At 41.4% G+C, this 14,641-nt stretch overlaps 1 protein-coding gene across 2 annotated transcripts; it reads right to left on the reverse strand.

Moving 5' to 3' along the window:
• Positions 1 to 697: 697 nt before the first annotated feature.
• Positions 698 to 8,388, reverse strand: LOC107502731 (endogenous retrovirus group K member 13-1 Env polyprotein-like). 2 transcript variants are annotated; one of them, XM_036235173.1, is made up of 3 exons: positions 8,377 to 8,388; positions 8,148 to 8,256; positions 698 to 2,846 (listed from the first exon to the last, which is right to left on the reverse strand). In XM_036235173.1, exon 3 carries the CDS (start codon positions 2,240 to 2,242, stop codon positions 1,217 to 1,219), a length of 1,026 nt encoding a protein of 341 aa, XP_036091066.1. In that variant the 5' UTR covers positions 2,243 to 2,846; positions 8,148 to 8,256; positions 8,377 to 8,388; the 3' UTR covers positions 698 to 1,216. The 2 variants fall into 2 exon arrangements, with proteins under 2 accessions (XP_036091066.1, XP_036091065.1); XM_036235172.1 differs by having other exon boundaries at positions 698 to 2,930.
• Between the last annotated feature and the right edge of the window lie 6,253 nt (positions 8,389 to 14,641).

Genomic DNA, 14,641 nt, shown 5'->3' on the forward strand with positions numbered 1-14,641 from the left:
TGGTGAAGAAACAAACATACAAACTCAGAGAGTCTCAAACAAGATAAACACAAAGAGCCTCATTCCAAGACACATCAGAATTAAAATGCCAAAGGTAAAAGACAAGCAAGAATCTTAAAAGTGGCAAGAGAAAAGTGGTTATTTACCTATAAGGGACCTTCCATAAAATGGTCAGCTGATCCCTCAATAGAAATTTTTCAGGACAGAATAGATTTGCATGAAATAGTCTAAGTGATGAAAAAAATGAGGATATTCAACCAAAATTATTCTATGCAACAAAGCTATCATTTAAAATCAAAGGCAACATAAAGAGTTTCCTAGACAAGAAAAAGTAAAAGGAGATTATCAGCACCATGCTACCATTACAAGAAATGTTGGAGATACTTCTTTAAAAAGGAAAAAAAAAGAAAAAAGGAGAAAAATGTGAATAATAAAATGGCCAGAACTACATAACTTGCAACAATTGCTTTACACGTAAATGGATTAAATGCTTTAATCAACAGATAGGGTGGCTGAATGGTTAAGAAAATAAGATATGTTGCCTACAAGAAACTCACTTCAGATTGAAAGACACACAGACTGAAAGTAAAAGAATAAAAAAAAAGTGTTTCATGAAAATGGAAACAGGCAAACAAAAAACTAAGGTAGGCATATTTATACAAGACAAAATAGACTTCAGATTAAGGATTATGTCGGAGCCAGCCGACCTTCGAGCCAGGGCCTCCTGAGTGACGGACGGGATTAGAAAAAAAGAGACATATATACAAAAGATGGGGTCGAGAGGGACGAGCTCAAAGACTCGACCCTGAGCTTTATTTTTTCTCAGCTTATATACAGAGGACTTAACATAAGCACTGCTTGGCCACAATACACTCTTTGTTCAAGTCAGAGTGTTATCATAACCTCTAGCAGCCCACCTCCCTGTTCCAGAGACTCCCTGTTCCCGGATTCTCTGGCCGACCCATCAAGGCCAACTTCCTTATCTTGCAATGCTGCCCCAGCTCCTAACAGAACGGCTCCCAACATCTCCCCCTTTTTTATTCTTTAAAAAATAATTGTCAAGTCCTTACTTGACCCTGATGACTGTGCCTGTCTTAGGTTGCTCCACACGGCTTGAGGCCTTACCCGTCATCGGCACATGAAAGTCTTGCAATGATGCCCTGTCTTAGGTTGGTCCTCTCACCTGTGGAGTCTTACCCGTCGCTGACTACCAGCCTCAGGTTCGGGGCACCTGTGCTCGCGTTTGGAGGCGTAGCTTATGAACGTCTGCTCGTACATCAAGCAGAGCTTTCATCATGCATTTTACCATGGTAGGAACCAGGCAGACGCCTATTAATACGCATAATGCTAATGCGAGCAAAGATATTATCAGGTGGCCCAGGGGAGACCAAGAGGGGAAAAAGGCGGCAAGCTGCTGTAACAGGTCAGAGGCTTCCTTGGCTGCATCAAAAGATAACTCAGGCGCATTTTTGAGGTTCAAGATCTCCCTATGCAATTGAATCACATCCAAAGAGATATTAGCATGATGCCACACTCCCTGCAAACGGGCTTTTACGCGATCCCATCCTTGGTTACTGCGATTATACACCTTAGATGTTACACAGATCCATTGAAATTGGGCATGACACTCCAAATGGGAGCGCGCCTTCAGTCCTTGCACTTCATCCCCTAAGTACATTACCAAGCTATATAATGCATCAAGCTTTTTCTCTAGCTTATTATCAATAGACTCCTGCGTTCCTAGAGCCATAGTTACATTTCTTGACAGATTATTAGTATAATGTGCAGTTTGCACTTCCTGCGTTAAGGCTACCGCAGCCGTGGCTGCGGCTGCAATCATGGATATCAGCGCGGTGAGACCAGCAATAATCAACCCTATGACCCTTTTTTGGCGACTCAAGGCCCCTTTTAACTCCTTCAACACTTGCAACCCCCGATCGCTATACCATGGTCCCGTCACATTAACGGGCAACATGACGAATGAGGGTTGTTGAAGCACCATGACTACGGTGCCATTTTCGGAAGGGCCTACGCAATATGTCAACGTACAGTTTTCACAGGCGACATTGAATATCTGGTCACCAAAGCTAACATTGGCAGGTCCTAACAGAAGCACATAAGGGGCGGAAACGCAAGCAAGCGCAGCTTTAGCCTTGTCAACAACAGATTCATTTACCACAAGATCCCTCCCCTGTACAATGGTGTCCATGGCAGGCGCAATCTTCCAAGCATACGTCTGCATATGCCCTTCCTTGGAAGCGGCCCACAATCCAGCGGACAGTTCAGTAGTCACTGCAGGTGTTGGTTGGCCATGCTGGTTATTAGACCAGTCAATGATCGTTCCATTACGGCCAGGGATCTGGTACTCCCCAGCCGTAGGTCCATAACACCGTCTCCAAAGTACGGTATAGTTGTTCTTCCGATTCTCAGCTCCGCAAGGGGGGAAAGCGAAAGGAGGGTTAGTATCATTCCAGGTAGCCCTAGTCCAGCCACCAGGGGCGCAGAGACGCACCACTTGCGCCCCTTCCTACACAGATTGACTAGTCACATTTAAACATCCTGTTACACTGGCATTTTTAGCAAAGCAAACAGGCAGTCCCGTTCCTCGGCCAGTATAGTTAAAGGCCACTTCTTGCTTCTGAACTCCGCCAGCCGACGGGCCATCCAGAAGGCGCGTGTCGTTCACTCGCACTACAAACTCAGGACTTTGCCAGGTAGTGGGATGCAGCACTGGCGGGTCAGGCACGTAAGCCCAGTAGAGTTCACTCTCAGCCATCGGAATCAGAGTCCCCATGCTCATTGTCAGGAACCACAACCGCAGGAGGCCGCTCCGCCATTGGCAGGTCCTAACAGAAGCACATAAGGGGCGGAAACGCAAGCAAGCGCAGATTTAGCCAACCGCTCCGGGAGCCACCCGCTCCATCAGGGTCCTGCGGGAAAACACAAACATGTCCTCGTCCCCACACAAGGACGGGGTCGGGACCCTTCCAATCCCCTGTCAGGGGGTCACGCCATCGGACAAGGCCACCAGCCCTCCGATTTTGCGGGTCCCAAAACCGCTGGGCTGCGGAACGACCCTGAGCATCCAAAATTAAAAAGTTAATAATAAACGGAGCATGTGCCAAGATGTTCTGGGGAGTTTGCATGTATAGCTCCCCCTTCTTTATTTTTTCAAGTTGAGCTTTTATGGTGCCATGGGCTCTTTCCACGATACCTTGTCCCTGGGGGTTGTATGGAATGCCCGTTTTATGTACAATAGAAAATTGGCAGAAGTCTTGAAAACGTTTTCCAGTATACCCTGGGCCATTATCTGTTTTAAGCTCCTTAGGTAGACCCATTACAGCAAAGCTGCGAAGGCAGTGAGATATGCAGTGAGAACTAGCCTCTCCAGTTTGTAATGTGGCATGCAGAAATCCTGAAGAGGTATCAATTGTTACATGAAGGTATTTAAGTTTTCCAAAGGCAGGGACATGAGTTACATCCATCTGCCAAATATGATTGGGCAGCAGGCCACGCGGGTTAACCCCATAATGAGGAACTGAAAAATGCTGCGGGCAAGTGGGACATTGTTTAACAATCTGTCTGGCTGTTTCCCGTGAGATAGAAAATTGCAGTCGAAGGCTGTGACTGTTTTGATGATGCAGTGCATGAGAGGCTTGCGCTTTTTGCTCTTGAGTAAGCCAAATTTGGGTTCCCTGATCAGCAATTTCATTACCTTGGGCCAATGGCCCAGGCAACCCAGAATGAGCCCTAATATGACCAAAAAAACAGGGATGATCCCGTTTCTGTATTGCAGCCTGCACGGCTCTGAATAATTGCTGAATCTCACTGGTGGTGGTGCCAATGAAAGGTACCGTTTCAATTTGTAACAAGGCAGTTACTACATACTGGCTATCAGAGTAGAGATTGAATGGACTAGGGGTCTCATGCAAGGCCCTCAAAACTGCAGTAAGCTCCACAGCTTGAGCCGACCGCAGTCCAGTGGGCCAAACAGCTCTTTGCGAGTTTCTGACTATTGCGGCCATTCCATTAGAGGAACCATCTGTAAACAGTAAGATGGCCCCCACAATGGGCTTATCCTGCACTACTCTGGGAAACACAAATGGGTGTTGCTTGACAAACTGTAATAATTTATCTGAGGGATAATGATGCCTAATTTGTCCAGGGTAATCTCCGAATGCTAAACCCTAATCCTCTACAAGTTGACACAACCAACGCTGCTGTTCTAGGTTGTAGGGGACACAGACATACGCCGGTTCTTGACCAAATAGCTGCACGGATTCCTGCCTTCCTTGTGCCACTAAGGAGGCGACAAGTGTATAATAGGGAGTAAGGACCTTTTTAGGTGATACAGGTAAGTGCAGGTAGCGTAAAGGTTTTTGCTGGTAGATCACTGTTGTTGGTGTATGACAGGTGGCAAGGATAATTAGTCCCTATGGCTGGACATAGTCCAGGTCTGCTAAAGATTGGTTAGAAATGGCTTGTTCTACTTCTTTCAAGGCTTGGCGGCCCTCAGGAGTCAGATATCATGAAGACGTGGGGTCTGAATCTCCTCGAAGAATGTCAAAAAGAGGTTTGAGCTGTCCCGTAGTTAATTTCAAAGCTGGCCTTAACCAATTAATGTCACCAAGAAGTTTTTGAAAATCATTAAGGGTTGCCAAAGAATCTTTGCGAATCTCTAACTTTTGTGCAGCAAATCCTTCTTCCCCTAATCTATATCCTAGATAATCATAGGGTGCATACCTCTGCACCTTCTCTGGGGCAATGATCAGACCAGCTCTCTGCAAGGCTTTCTGCAGTTTTGAATATGCTGCAAGCAATTTCCCCTCATCAGGGTGAGCCAAAAGAACATCATCCATGTAATGAATCATATATAACCGAGGAAAAGCATCTCTAACCTCCTGCAAGGGGGCAGCCACAAATTTCTGACATAGAGTAGGGCTATTGGCCATGCCTTGCGGCAAAACTTTCCAATGATATCTTTTCATAGGTTCTTTAAAATTTGTAGAAGGCACACTAAAGCAAACCGTTGGCAATCCTGAGACGTAAGGGGGATAGTAAAGAAACAGTCTTTAAGATCTAGAATTACTTTATATGCATTCTGCGGTATAGCCACAGGACTTGGTAATCCCGGTTGTAAAGGCCCTATTATCTGCATAGTGCTATTGACAGCCTGTAAATCTTGTAAGAGTCTCCATGTGCCTGATTTCTTTTTTATTATAAAAACTGGAGAATTCCAAGGGGAATTAGAAGGCTCAATGTGGGCGCCGTCCAATTGTTCCTGTACCAACTGACTCGCAGCCTCGATTTTCTCAGCTGAAAGAGGCCACTGATCAACCCATACAGGGTCGTCAGACTTCCACTCTTTCGGGTCTGCATGAATTGCAGGACAATCAATGGCTCCTGCTAAAAATACTCCAGCCCTGATTTATCTGCAGGATCTCTCCATTGAACTTGCACTGGACCTTTTTGACCCTGGAATTGCACTCCTAGACCTTGGGACGGCAAAAGGCCCTGATCCATCAGCATGCGACTGGCAACGGAGCTAGGGCTATATAAATACACTCCCATGTTCTCCATTACATCTCTTCCCCACAAGTTTACAGGCAGTCCAGGAATAATGTACGGTCTGAAAAGTCCTGAGTGGCCTTCTGCATCTTTCCATGACAACAAGTCGGCACTTTGACTGGGGTTCTGCGCTTGCCCTATCCCGTGGAGGGAGGTCAGCGCCTCAGTTTTGGGCCAATTACGAGGCCAATGCTTGTCAGATAGAACTTAGACATCAGCTCCTGTATCTAAGATACCTTGAAACTCTTTTCCATTGATGTACAAAGTTAACTCAGGTCTTCGATTGTTAATAGCCTGAATCCAATAGGCATCAGAGGAACCAAACCCCCCTTCCCCTCTGGTAGTAGTTCTCATAGCCTTCCCTTTCTGCACTAGGGGCACTAACACCAGTTGAGCCACTCGATCTCCCTGCTGAATGGTAACCATCTGAGCGGGCGCACCGACCATGATCTTTATCTCTCCAGTATAATCGGAGTCTATAACTCCGGGAAATACCTGCACCCCTTTCATAGTCCAACTACTTCTTTCTAACAGCAATCCTACCGTTTCTGTAGGTAGTAGACCAAACACTCCTGTGGGCAGTGCCTGCGGCCCCATCTCAGGGGTCAATACTGTGTAGGAGGTGGCACAGAGGTCCAATCCTGCGCTGCCTGGGGTTGTTCTAGCGAGGTCAAGAACGGATTGCTTCCCCTGGCCTGGGGAATCTCTTTGTTCTCGGGGAATGCTCCATAACATTGTCTCGGGGCCTGGAGCGGGCCCCTCACCCAGTTTCCCCGGAGCGGGGCAAAAGGCTTTCCAGCAGCGTCCACTTTAGACCGGCAGTCTCGGGCCCAATGATATCCCCTACGACACCGAGGACACAGCCCCGCCGCCTTAGGTGACGAGGATGTAGGGGGAGCCCCTTTTCCGGGGCATTGGGCGGCTCGGTGCCCCATTTTCCCACAAGCAAAACAAGGCCCTCCGACACTTACTTTTCCCCTTCCTCTACCGCGCCCCTGACGCTGTTGTGCAACAACCTCCTGCACTGGCTTTCCCTGTATCATGGCCGCCATATATGCGGCTTGCATGTATGCAGGCCCAATGTCTGAACACATCCTCATGAAATCAGTCAGATTTCCTCTCTTGCGGTAGGGGCGAATCGCCGCCTGACAGGCAGAATTGGCGTTTTCAAATGCCAAATGCTTGGCAATCAAAGTAACAGTTCCTTCATCTGCACCTGTTTTAGCAACCGCCTCCAGGAGGCGGGCCACAAATTCTTGATATGGCTCATCTGGCCCCTGCCGCACTTTGGTTAAATCTTCTGAAAATCTCTTATTACTTGGCAGCTTTTTCCACGCGCGCTGTGCGGCTGAGTGAATCTGTGCAAACGCGGCTTGTGGCAAGTTCATCTGTTGTTGCAAATCTCAGTAAGCTCCCTCCCCTGTTAACTGCTCATAGGTAACCCTATTTCCAGCCTGAGCATTAAGGTCTGCAGTATTGCTGCAGATATCAACATAATCAGAAGCCCAAAGCAAGAAATCCCCCCCCCCTCACCATAAGGAAGGCTCGCGCTAAGGCCTTCCAATCATAAGGGGGCAGCCAAGGACTAGCTGCCATGGTCTCCAAAACAGTAAGTGTAAAAGGAACGGAAGGACCATACTGAGCACAAGCAGTTTTCAGCTCTTTCAATTGTTTCCAGGGAATTGCATAATACTGTCTTTGCTGCTGTCCTGGAGGCTGCAGCACAGGATAAGCTTGAAACCCTTCCATTAAGTCCCCCTGCTCTCGCCCCTCTCTCACCGCCCTCTGCAAAGGGGAGGTAACCAATGTTTTTCTTTCTCTCGCTTCCAGGTGGGGGTGGGGGGTTGCGGTGAAAAGAGACTCTCTACAGGAGGTGGTGGAGGAGGAGGATCCAGGCCCGCAATAATCGAAGGAGTCGGCGTAGGCCGAGGGCCTCGCTGCACAGGCGGCACTATCCCCTCATCTGTGAGAGGAGGGCGCACGCCCACATGCAACTGCTTGATCATATCCTCCAGCTCCACCAACTTCACTTCTACCCATCCTCCCTTATCCAAAGGCAAAGCGGCCTCCACTTTCCCCTCGTCTCCCTTTTCCTCAGTAGAGAACATGATTCCATCCCAATCATCATCATGGTGATATCGAGCAGCCTCATCCTCTAGCTCTGCAGCATCCCCTGGATCAAGGGGCTCCTCTTTCGTCTCCGCCTCCTCCTCCAACGGGGAGCCGTAGGCTGCACCTGTTCTGACATTTTTGTAGTCTCATGACCGGGATCCAAACAATCCCGAACAAGGCCCCACAGGCCGAAGGTTTCCACAGGAACCTTAGTTGGCCCATGGGCAGTATAATAAGCCTGAAGTTGTGCACCCACTCGCCTCCAGGTCTCTAAATTCACGGTCCCCTCCTCGGGGAACCAGGGGCAGACTTTTTCCACAAATGCCAAGAATGAGTGGAGCTGCTTATCACTAGCTCTCATCCCTCGGGCCCTTAACATAGTTTTCAGCATTTGAACAAAAAGCTGTTTGCTCCCTACTTGTCCCGTGTTTATACTCTCGACTATTGCCTCCCTGCCCCCAACTTACTTGTTTCACGGGTACCCTACCGCGGGGCAGCGTCCTCAGATCCGTTCCTCCTCAGGTCCCTGTTCGGGTGCCACTTGTCAGAGCCAGCCGACCTTCGAGCCAGGGCCTCCTGAGTGACAGACGGGATTAGAAAAAAAGAGACATATACAAAAGATGGGGTCGAGAGGGATGAGCTCAAAGACTCGACCCTGAGCTTTATTTTTCCTCAGCTTATATACAGAGGACTTACATAAGCACTGCTTGGCCACAATACACTCTTTGTTCAAGTCAGCGTGTTATCATAACCTCTAGCAGCCCACCTCCCTGTTCCAGAGACTCCCTGTTCCCGGACTCTCTGGCCGACCCATCAAGGCCAACTTCCTTATCTTGCAATGCTGCCCCAGCTCCTAACAGAATGGCTCCCAACAGGATTATAACAAGATAAAAGGATAAAAGACCCAGTCATCTCCCTTCTGGGTATTTATCCAAAAATCCAAATCGTTACTTGAAGGAACATGATAATCCATATGTTCATATGTTCATTGCAGCAGTATTTACAATAGCCAAGATATGGAGGCAACCTGAGTGTTCAACAGTGGATGAATGGATAAAAAAGAGGTGGCACATATAAACAATGGAATATTACTTACCCATGAAAAGGGATAAAACCTTGCCATCTACAACAACATGGATGGACCTAGAAGGTATTGTGCTTAGTGGAGTATGTCAAACAGAGAAAAATGTCAGATGATTTCATATACATATGGGAATCTAAGGAACAGAATAAATGAGCAAGCAAAGAGAAACAAACTCAGATACAGAAAACATTTTCTTGGTTGCCAGATGGGAGTGGGGTATAAGGGTGAGTGATAAAGAGGATATGATTAAGAAGTACAATTGGTAGTTATATGGGGATGTAAAGTATAGCATAAAGAATATAGTCAATAATATTGTAATAGCTATGTAGTGTTAGATAGGTAATAGATTTATCAGGGTGATCACATTGTAAGTTACATAAATGTCTAGTCATTATATTCTATATCTGAAATTAATATAATGTAATGTGCCAATTGTAACCAAAAAATAAAAAAATATTAAAAATAAATAGAGGAAATAATGAATAAATGAACAAATTCAAGAGACTTAAACCTTTTCTAAGACACAGATGATATTTATAAAATTTAATTTAAAAATGACAAAAGAGGCAAGAGTATATGATGGAGTAAAGACAGTCTCTTCAATAAATGGCTCTGGGAAAATTGAACAGATACATGCAGAAAAAAAAAAAACTGGACCACCTTCTTACACTGAAAGACAAAAATAGACTCAAAATGGATTAAAAACTTAAATGTAAGACCTGAAACCATAAAATTTCTAGAAGAAAAAATAAGCAGTAAACTCTCTAATATTACTAACGGTAATTTCTTTTCAAATACATCTCCTTGGGCAAAGGAATTAAAAGAAAAAATTAACAAATTGGACTACAGTCAGACTAAAACATTGTTGTACAGCAAGGGAAACCAACAACAAAACAAAAAGATAAGCGACTGCTTGGGAGAATATATTCACTTATAATATATCTGATAAGAGGTTAATATCCAAAATATATAAAAAACTCGTACGGCTCAACAACAAATAAAAAACCAATCCAATTAAAAAATGAGCAGAAGACCTGAACAGATATTTCTCCAGAAAGGAAATATAGATGGCCACAGACATATGAAAAGATGCTTGAGGTCACTAATTATCAGAGAAATGCAAATTAAAACCACAATGAAATATCACCTTAGACTGTCAGATTGGCTATCCTCAATAAATCAAAGAACAACAGGTATTGGCAAGGATGTGGAGAAAAGGGAACTCTTATACACTGTTGGTGTGATTGCAAACTAGTACAGGCACAATAAAAAACAGTCTGGAGGTTTCTCAAAAAATTAAAAATGGATATACCTTTTGACCCAGCAATTGCACTTCTGAGTATTTATCCAAAGGAAACCAAAACAATAATTCATAAAGATCTATGTAACCCTCTGTTCATGGCAGCAGCATTTACAATAGCCAAGATATGGAAGCATCCTAAATACTCACCAACAGACTTGGACGAAGAAGTTTTGGTTCATATATATGATGGAATATTATTCAGCTGTTAAAAAAAAATGAAATCCTACCACTTGCAATGACATGAATGCACCTAGAAATTATCATGGTGAGTGAAATAAGTCAGACACAGAATGTTAAATACCAAATGATTACACTTATATGCAGAATCTAAGGACCAAAAAGAACAAACAAATCAAAAACAAACCCACAGATATAGAAGACAATCTGGTGAGGGCCAGAAGGGAGTGGGATTGTAGGGCTCGGAGAATGGAGTGAAGGGTTAAAGAAGTTCAAATTAATAGTTGATAGATGGTCATGGGGGTAAGGAGAATACAGTTAGCATTAATGTAATGGCTGGGTGAAGAGCCAGAGGAGAATACGGCAATTGTTGGGATCATTTTATAAACTACATAAATGTCTAATCAATGTACTGAATAATTGAAACTAATAAAATAAAATACATATTCTTGGAAAAAAATATGTGTGTATATATGCATATATATACATATACATATACATATATATACATATATACATGCATATACACAGAGAGACAGAGACAGAGACAGAGGGGAAGACAGAGAGAGAGAGAGAGAGACAGAGAGAGAGACCCAGATTTACAAATGTCTGCACTTCTTTCTATAGTACCACGTGCTTGGAAAGCTCTGTGTAGTCCATAATACCTCATTTAACCCATATGCTGTGAACCATTGAAACACTTCCAGCTTGAGCCTCAATCTCAACAGAACCCAACCTGAACAGTGCATGTCAATATCATCTTTTCCAAACTATGTTGTCTACCTCATGAATGGAAACACTTTATCTCTTCCTGGTCACATTTTTTTTTTAAATCTACTTCTTTATGTAAGTTTTTATGCATTTTCCACTTGATTTAACACTAACTTTCTAGTATGTTAGAGTATATGATAATGCAAATACCCCCTTTATTACTCTTTAGCAAAAAATGTAGGATCTTATGCTTTTAATTTTTAAGAAAAAAATAAAAATATATATGTCAGATCTACTTGAACTTTTTGTAGAGCTAGGGGCTACTACTTAGAATGACCCTTTTCACCTTTCTGTGCACATGATACAATTGATCCTTTACTTTCTAGCAAGAACAAAGGAAGTTGGGGGTGCCTTAGATTTTTATCTGCTAATCTTTCATGTGCCTGCCTTTTTTCAGGCTGGAATATTTTCCCAGACAAACATGTCACTGTACTAAGAGAGCAATTCTTGTGTTACTATTATATGATAAAATGCTCTTGCAGCCTAAAACTTAATAAAACCAGTGTTAATAAATAATTCTCTAATGAAATAGTATCATATTTTGTTTGTTTTCATTGGTGTTTATAGTATGTGTAAACATCCTCTTACATTTGTATAATTTTTTTCTGTATGTATTTTGAGCTGTGTATTTTGAAGTATTCATTTCCTTTTTTTTTTTTTGAAAGGCTTCTTTAAAATGTCTCTTCAGCTGTTGAATCCTTTCATTTTCTAGAATGATATAGATGTAGTCACCTTTTTAAAACACATATTTAAAAAAAATTTAAGTGTTATTGGAGATATGGGCTAAATATTTGTGCTCTCTGTCACCTTGAATTAATCAAGTTTTCTATAAACATCATAATTTAAGTGATTTTTCTAACTATTTTATATTGTTCTCTTGTGATAAGATAGAATTTGAAATAAACCTTATCTCTCTTCTTTCTTTTCATTTCCCTCCCTAGGTTTTAGTAAAGTGTAATGGAATTTAATTCTTTGATCATTATTAACTTTTTTTCTGAAATATTAAACAAATACATTAAATTTTACATGTACATTTAAAATAATTATTTGGAGTTAACTATGTAATTTTAAAATAACATTTTAAAATTAAATTAATTAGGATGACATTGGTTAACAATATTATATAAGTTTCAAGTGTATGATTCTATAATACATGATTTATATTATATTGTGTGTTCACCATCCAAAGTCAAATCTCCTTCCATCACCATATATTTCACCCTCTTTATTCTTATGTAACTCCCCTTCCAGTCCCTTTGGTAACCACTAAACTATTGTCAGTGTCTATGAGTTTTCATTTGTCTTGTTCATTTGTTGTTTTTAGTCTTATATCCCACATATAAATGAAATCATATGCTTCTGAATTTTTTTCTGTCTGACTTATTTCACTTAGCATGATAATCTCGAGATACATCCATGTTGTCCTAAATGACAATATTTCATCCCTTATTATGGCTAAATAATATTCCCTTGTATCTATGTACCACCTCTTCTTTATCTACATTTTATCTATTTTTTATTTAATTTATTGGAAATGACATTGGTTGATAAAATTATATAAGTTTCAAGTGCACAACTCAATAACATATCATCTGTATATTTTATTCTACGTTCAAAATCCAAAGCTGAATCTCCTCTGTTACCATATATTTGACCTCTTTTAATCTTGTATATCTCTCCCCTCCCCGCTTCCTTCTAGTAACCACTAAACTATGTCCATGAGTTTCTATTTGTCTTGTATGTTTGTCATGTTTGTTGTTGCTTTAGTTTTATATCCCACATAGAAATGAAATCATATGGTTCTCAGCTTTTACTGTCTGACTCATTTTCCTTAGCATGATAATCTTGACATCCAACCATGTTGTTGCAAATTTAGTATTTCATCTTTTCTTATGACTGAGTAATATCCCATTATATATGTGTACCACATCTTTAACTAATCATCTATTGAAGGTCACTTCAGTTGTTTCTATATCCTGAACACTGTGATTAATGCTGCAATGAACATCAGGGTGCATGCAGCTTTACACATAAATGTTTTCAAAATTTTTGGATAGATACCCAGAAGAGAGGTTGCTGGGTAATATGGTAATTCTATTCCTAATTTTTGGAGGAACGTTCATACTGTTTGCATTGTGGCTGCACCAGTTTACATTCCCACCAACAGTGTATGAGGGTTCCTTTTTCCCCACAACCTCTCCAACACTTATTACTGGTCCTGTTGATGACAACCATTCTAACAGGTGCGAGATGGTATTTCATTGTGGTTTTGCTTTGCATTTCCCTAATAGCTAGTAAAGTTGAACACATTTTCATACGTCTGTTGGCCATTTGTGTGTCTTTTCGGGAGAAATGTCTATTCAGGTTCTCTGCTCATTTTTTAAATGGATCGATGTTGTTTTGTTGTTGTCGAGTTGTATAAGTTCTTTATATATTTTGGACATTAGATTCTTATTAGAGGCATTATTTGAAAATAGTTTCTCCCACTCAATGATTGCCTCTTTTTAGTTTGTTTGTTTTTTGTCAATAACAACAACAAAAATCTTTTGTTATTTCTTTGCTGTGCAGAAGCTTTTTAGTTCATATGATTTCAATCCTTTCAAATATATTAAAATTTGTTTAATGGTCCAGAATATGGTCTTTCTTGGTGAATGTTTCTTATGCTCTTGAAAACACTATGCCATCTGCTATTGTTAAATGGAAAGTTTATGTCAACTAGGTCACATTGGTTGATAGTGTGGTTCAAGTCTTTTAGACATCAAAGGTTTTTTTTATCTTCCCCTTGTAATCCCTCTGCATCTTGTGACAAAATATTCAGCACCAAGCCACAAGCAATAACTGAATTATCTGAGCTTTTTTTAGGAACCTCCATAGCATTTTCCATAGTGGCTGTACCAATTTACATTCCCACCAACAGTGTATAAGGGTTCCTTTTTCTTCACAACCTCTCAAACACTTGTTATTACTTGCCTTGTTGATAATAGCCATTCTAACAGGTGTGGTTTTGATTTGAATTTCCTTAATAGCTAGTGAAGTTGAGAATCTTTTCACATGTCTATTGGTCATATGTATGTCTTCTTGTTCAGGTCCTCTGCCAATTTTTAAATTGGATTTTTGTTGTTTTTGTTGTTGTTTAGTTGTGTAAGTTCTTTATATATTTTAAATATTAACCTTTTAGCTGAAGGGTTGTTTATAAATATTTTCTCCCACTCAGTTGGTTGCCTTTTTGTTTCATTGGTGGTTCTTTTTTGCTGTACAGAAACTTTTTAGTTTTATGTACTCACATTTCTTTATAAAAGTAATTTAAGTCAGAATTTTTTTCATCATGTTTTGAGTTCTTTATTTAGATTATTTTTTTACTTTACTCAGATAATTTGTTTCATAAAGAGAGTTATATGGCATATTCTTTGAGTTTTTGAATATTCAAATATGGATTAATTTTTCCCTTATTGGGGTTTGATAACTTGCTTGAATAAAAAAAATAGGATTATCTCGTTACCTCAAAATTCTGAAGTATTTTTCCACTGTATTGAACATTAGGTATCTGAAGCCAGTGTCATTCTCCTCTTTGTAAGTAGCCACTATTTTATGTGAAACTTTGTAAGATATTTCTTTATTCTTAGAAT

The sequence above is a fragment of the Rousettus aegyptiacus genome, unplaced genomic scaffold, assembly GCF_014176215.1.
Source record: "Rousettus aegyptiacus isolate mRouAeg1 unplaced genomic scaffold, mRouAeg1.p scaffold_m13_p_17, whole genome shotgun sequence".
Lineage (NCBI taxonomy): Eukaryota > Metazoa > Chordata > Mammalia > Chiroptera > Pteropodidae > Rousettus > Rousettus aegyptiacus.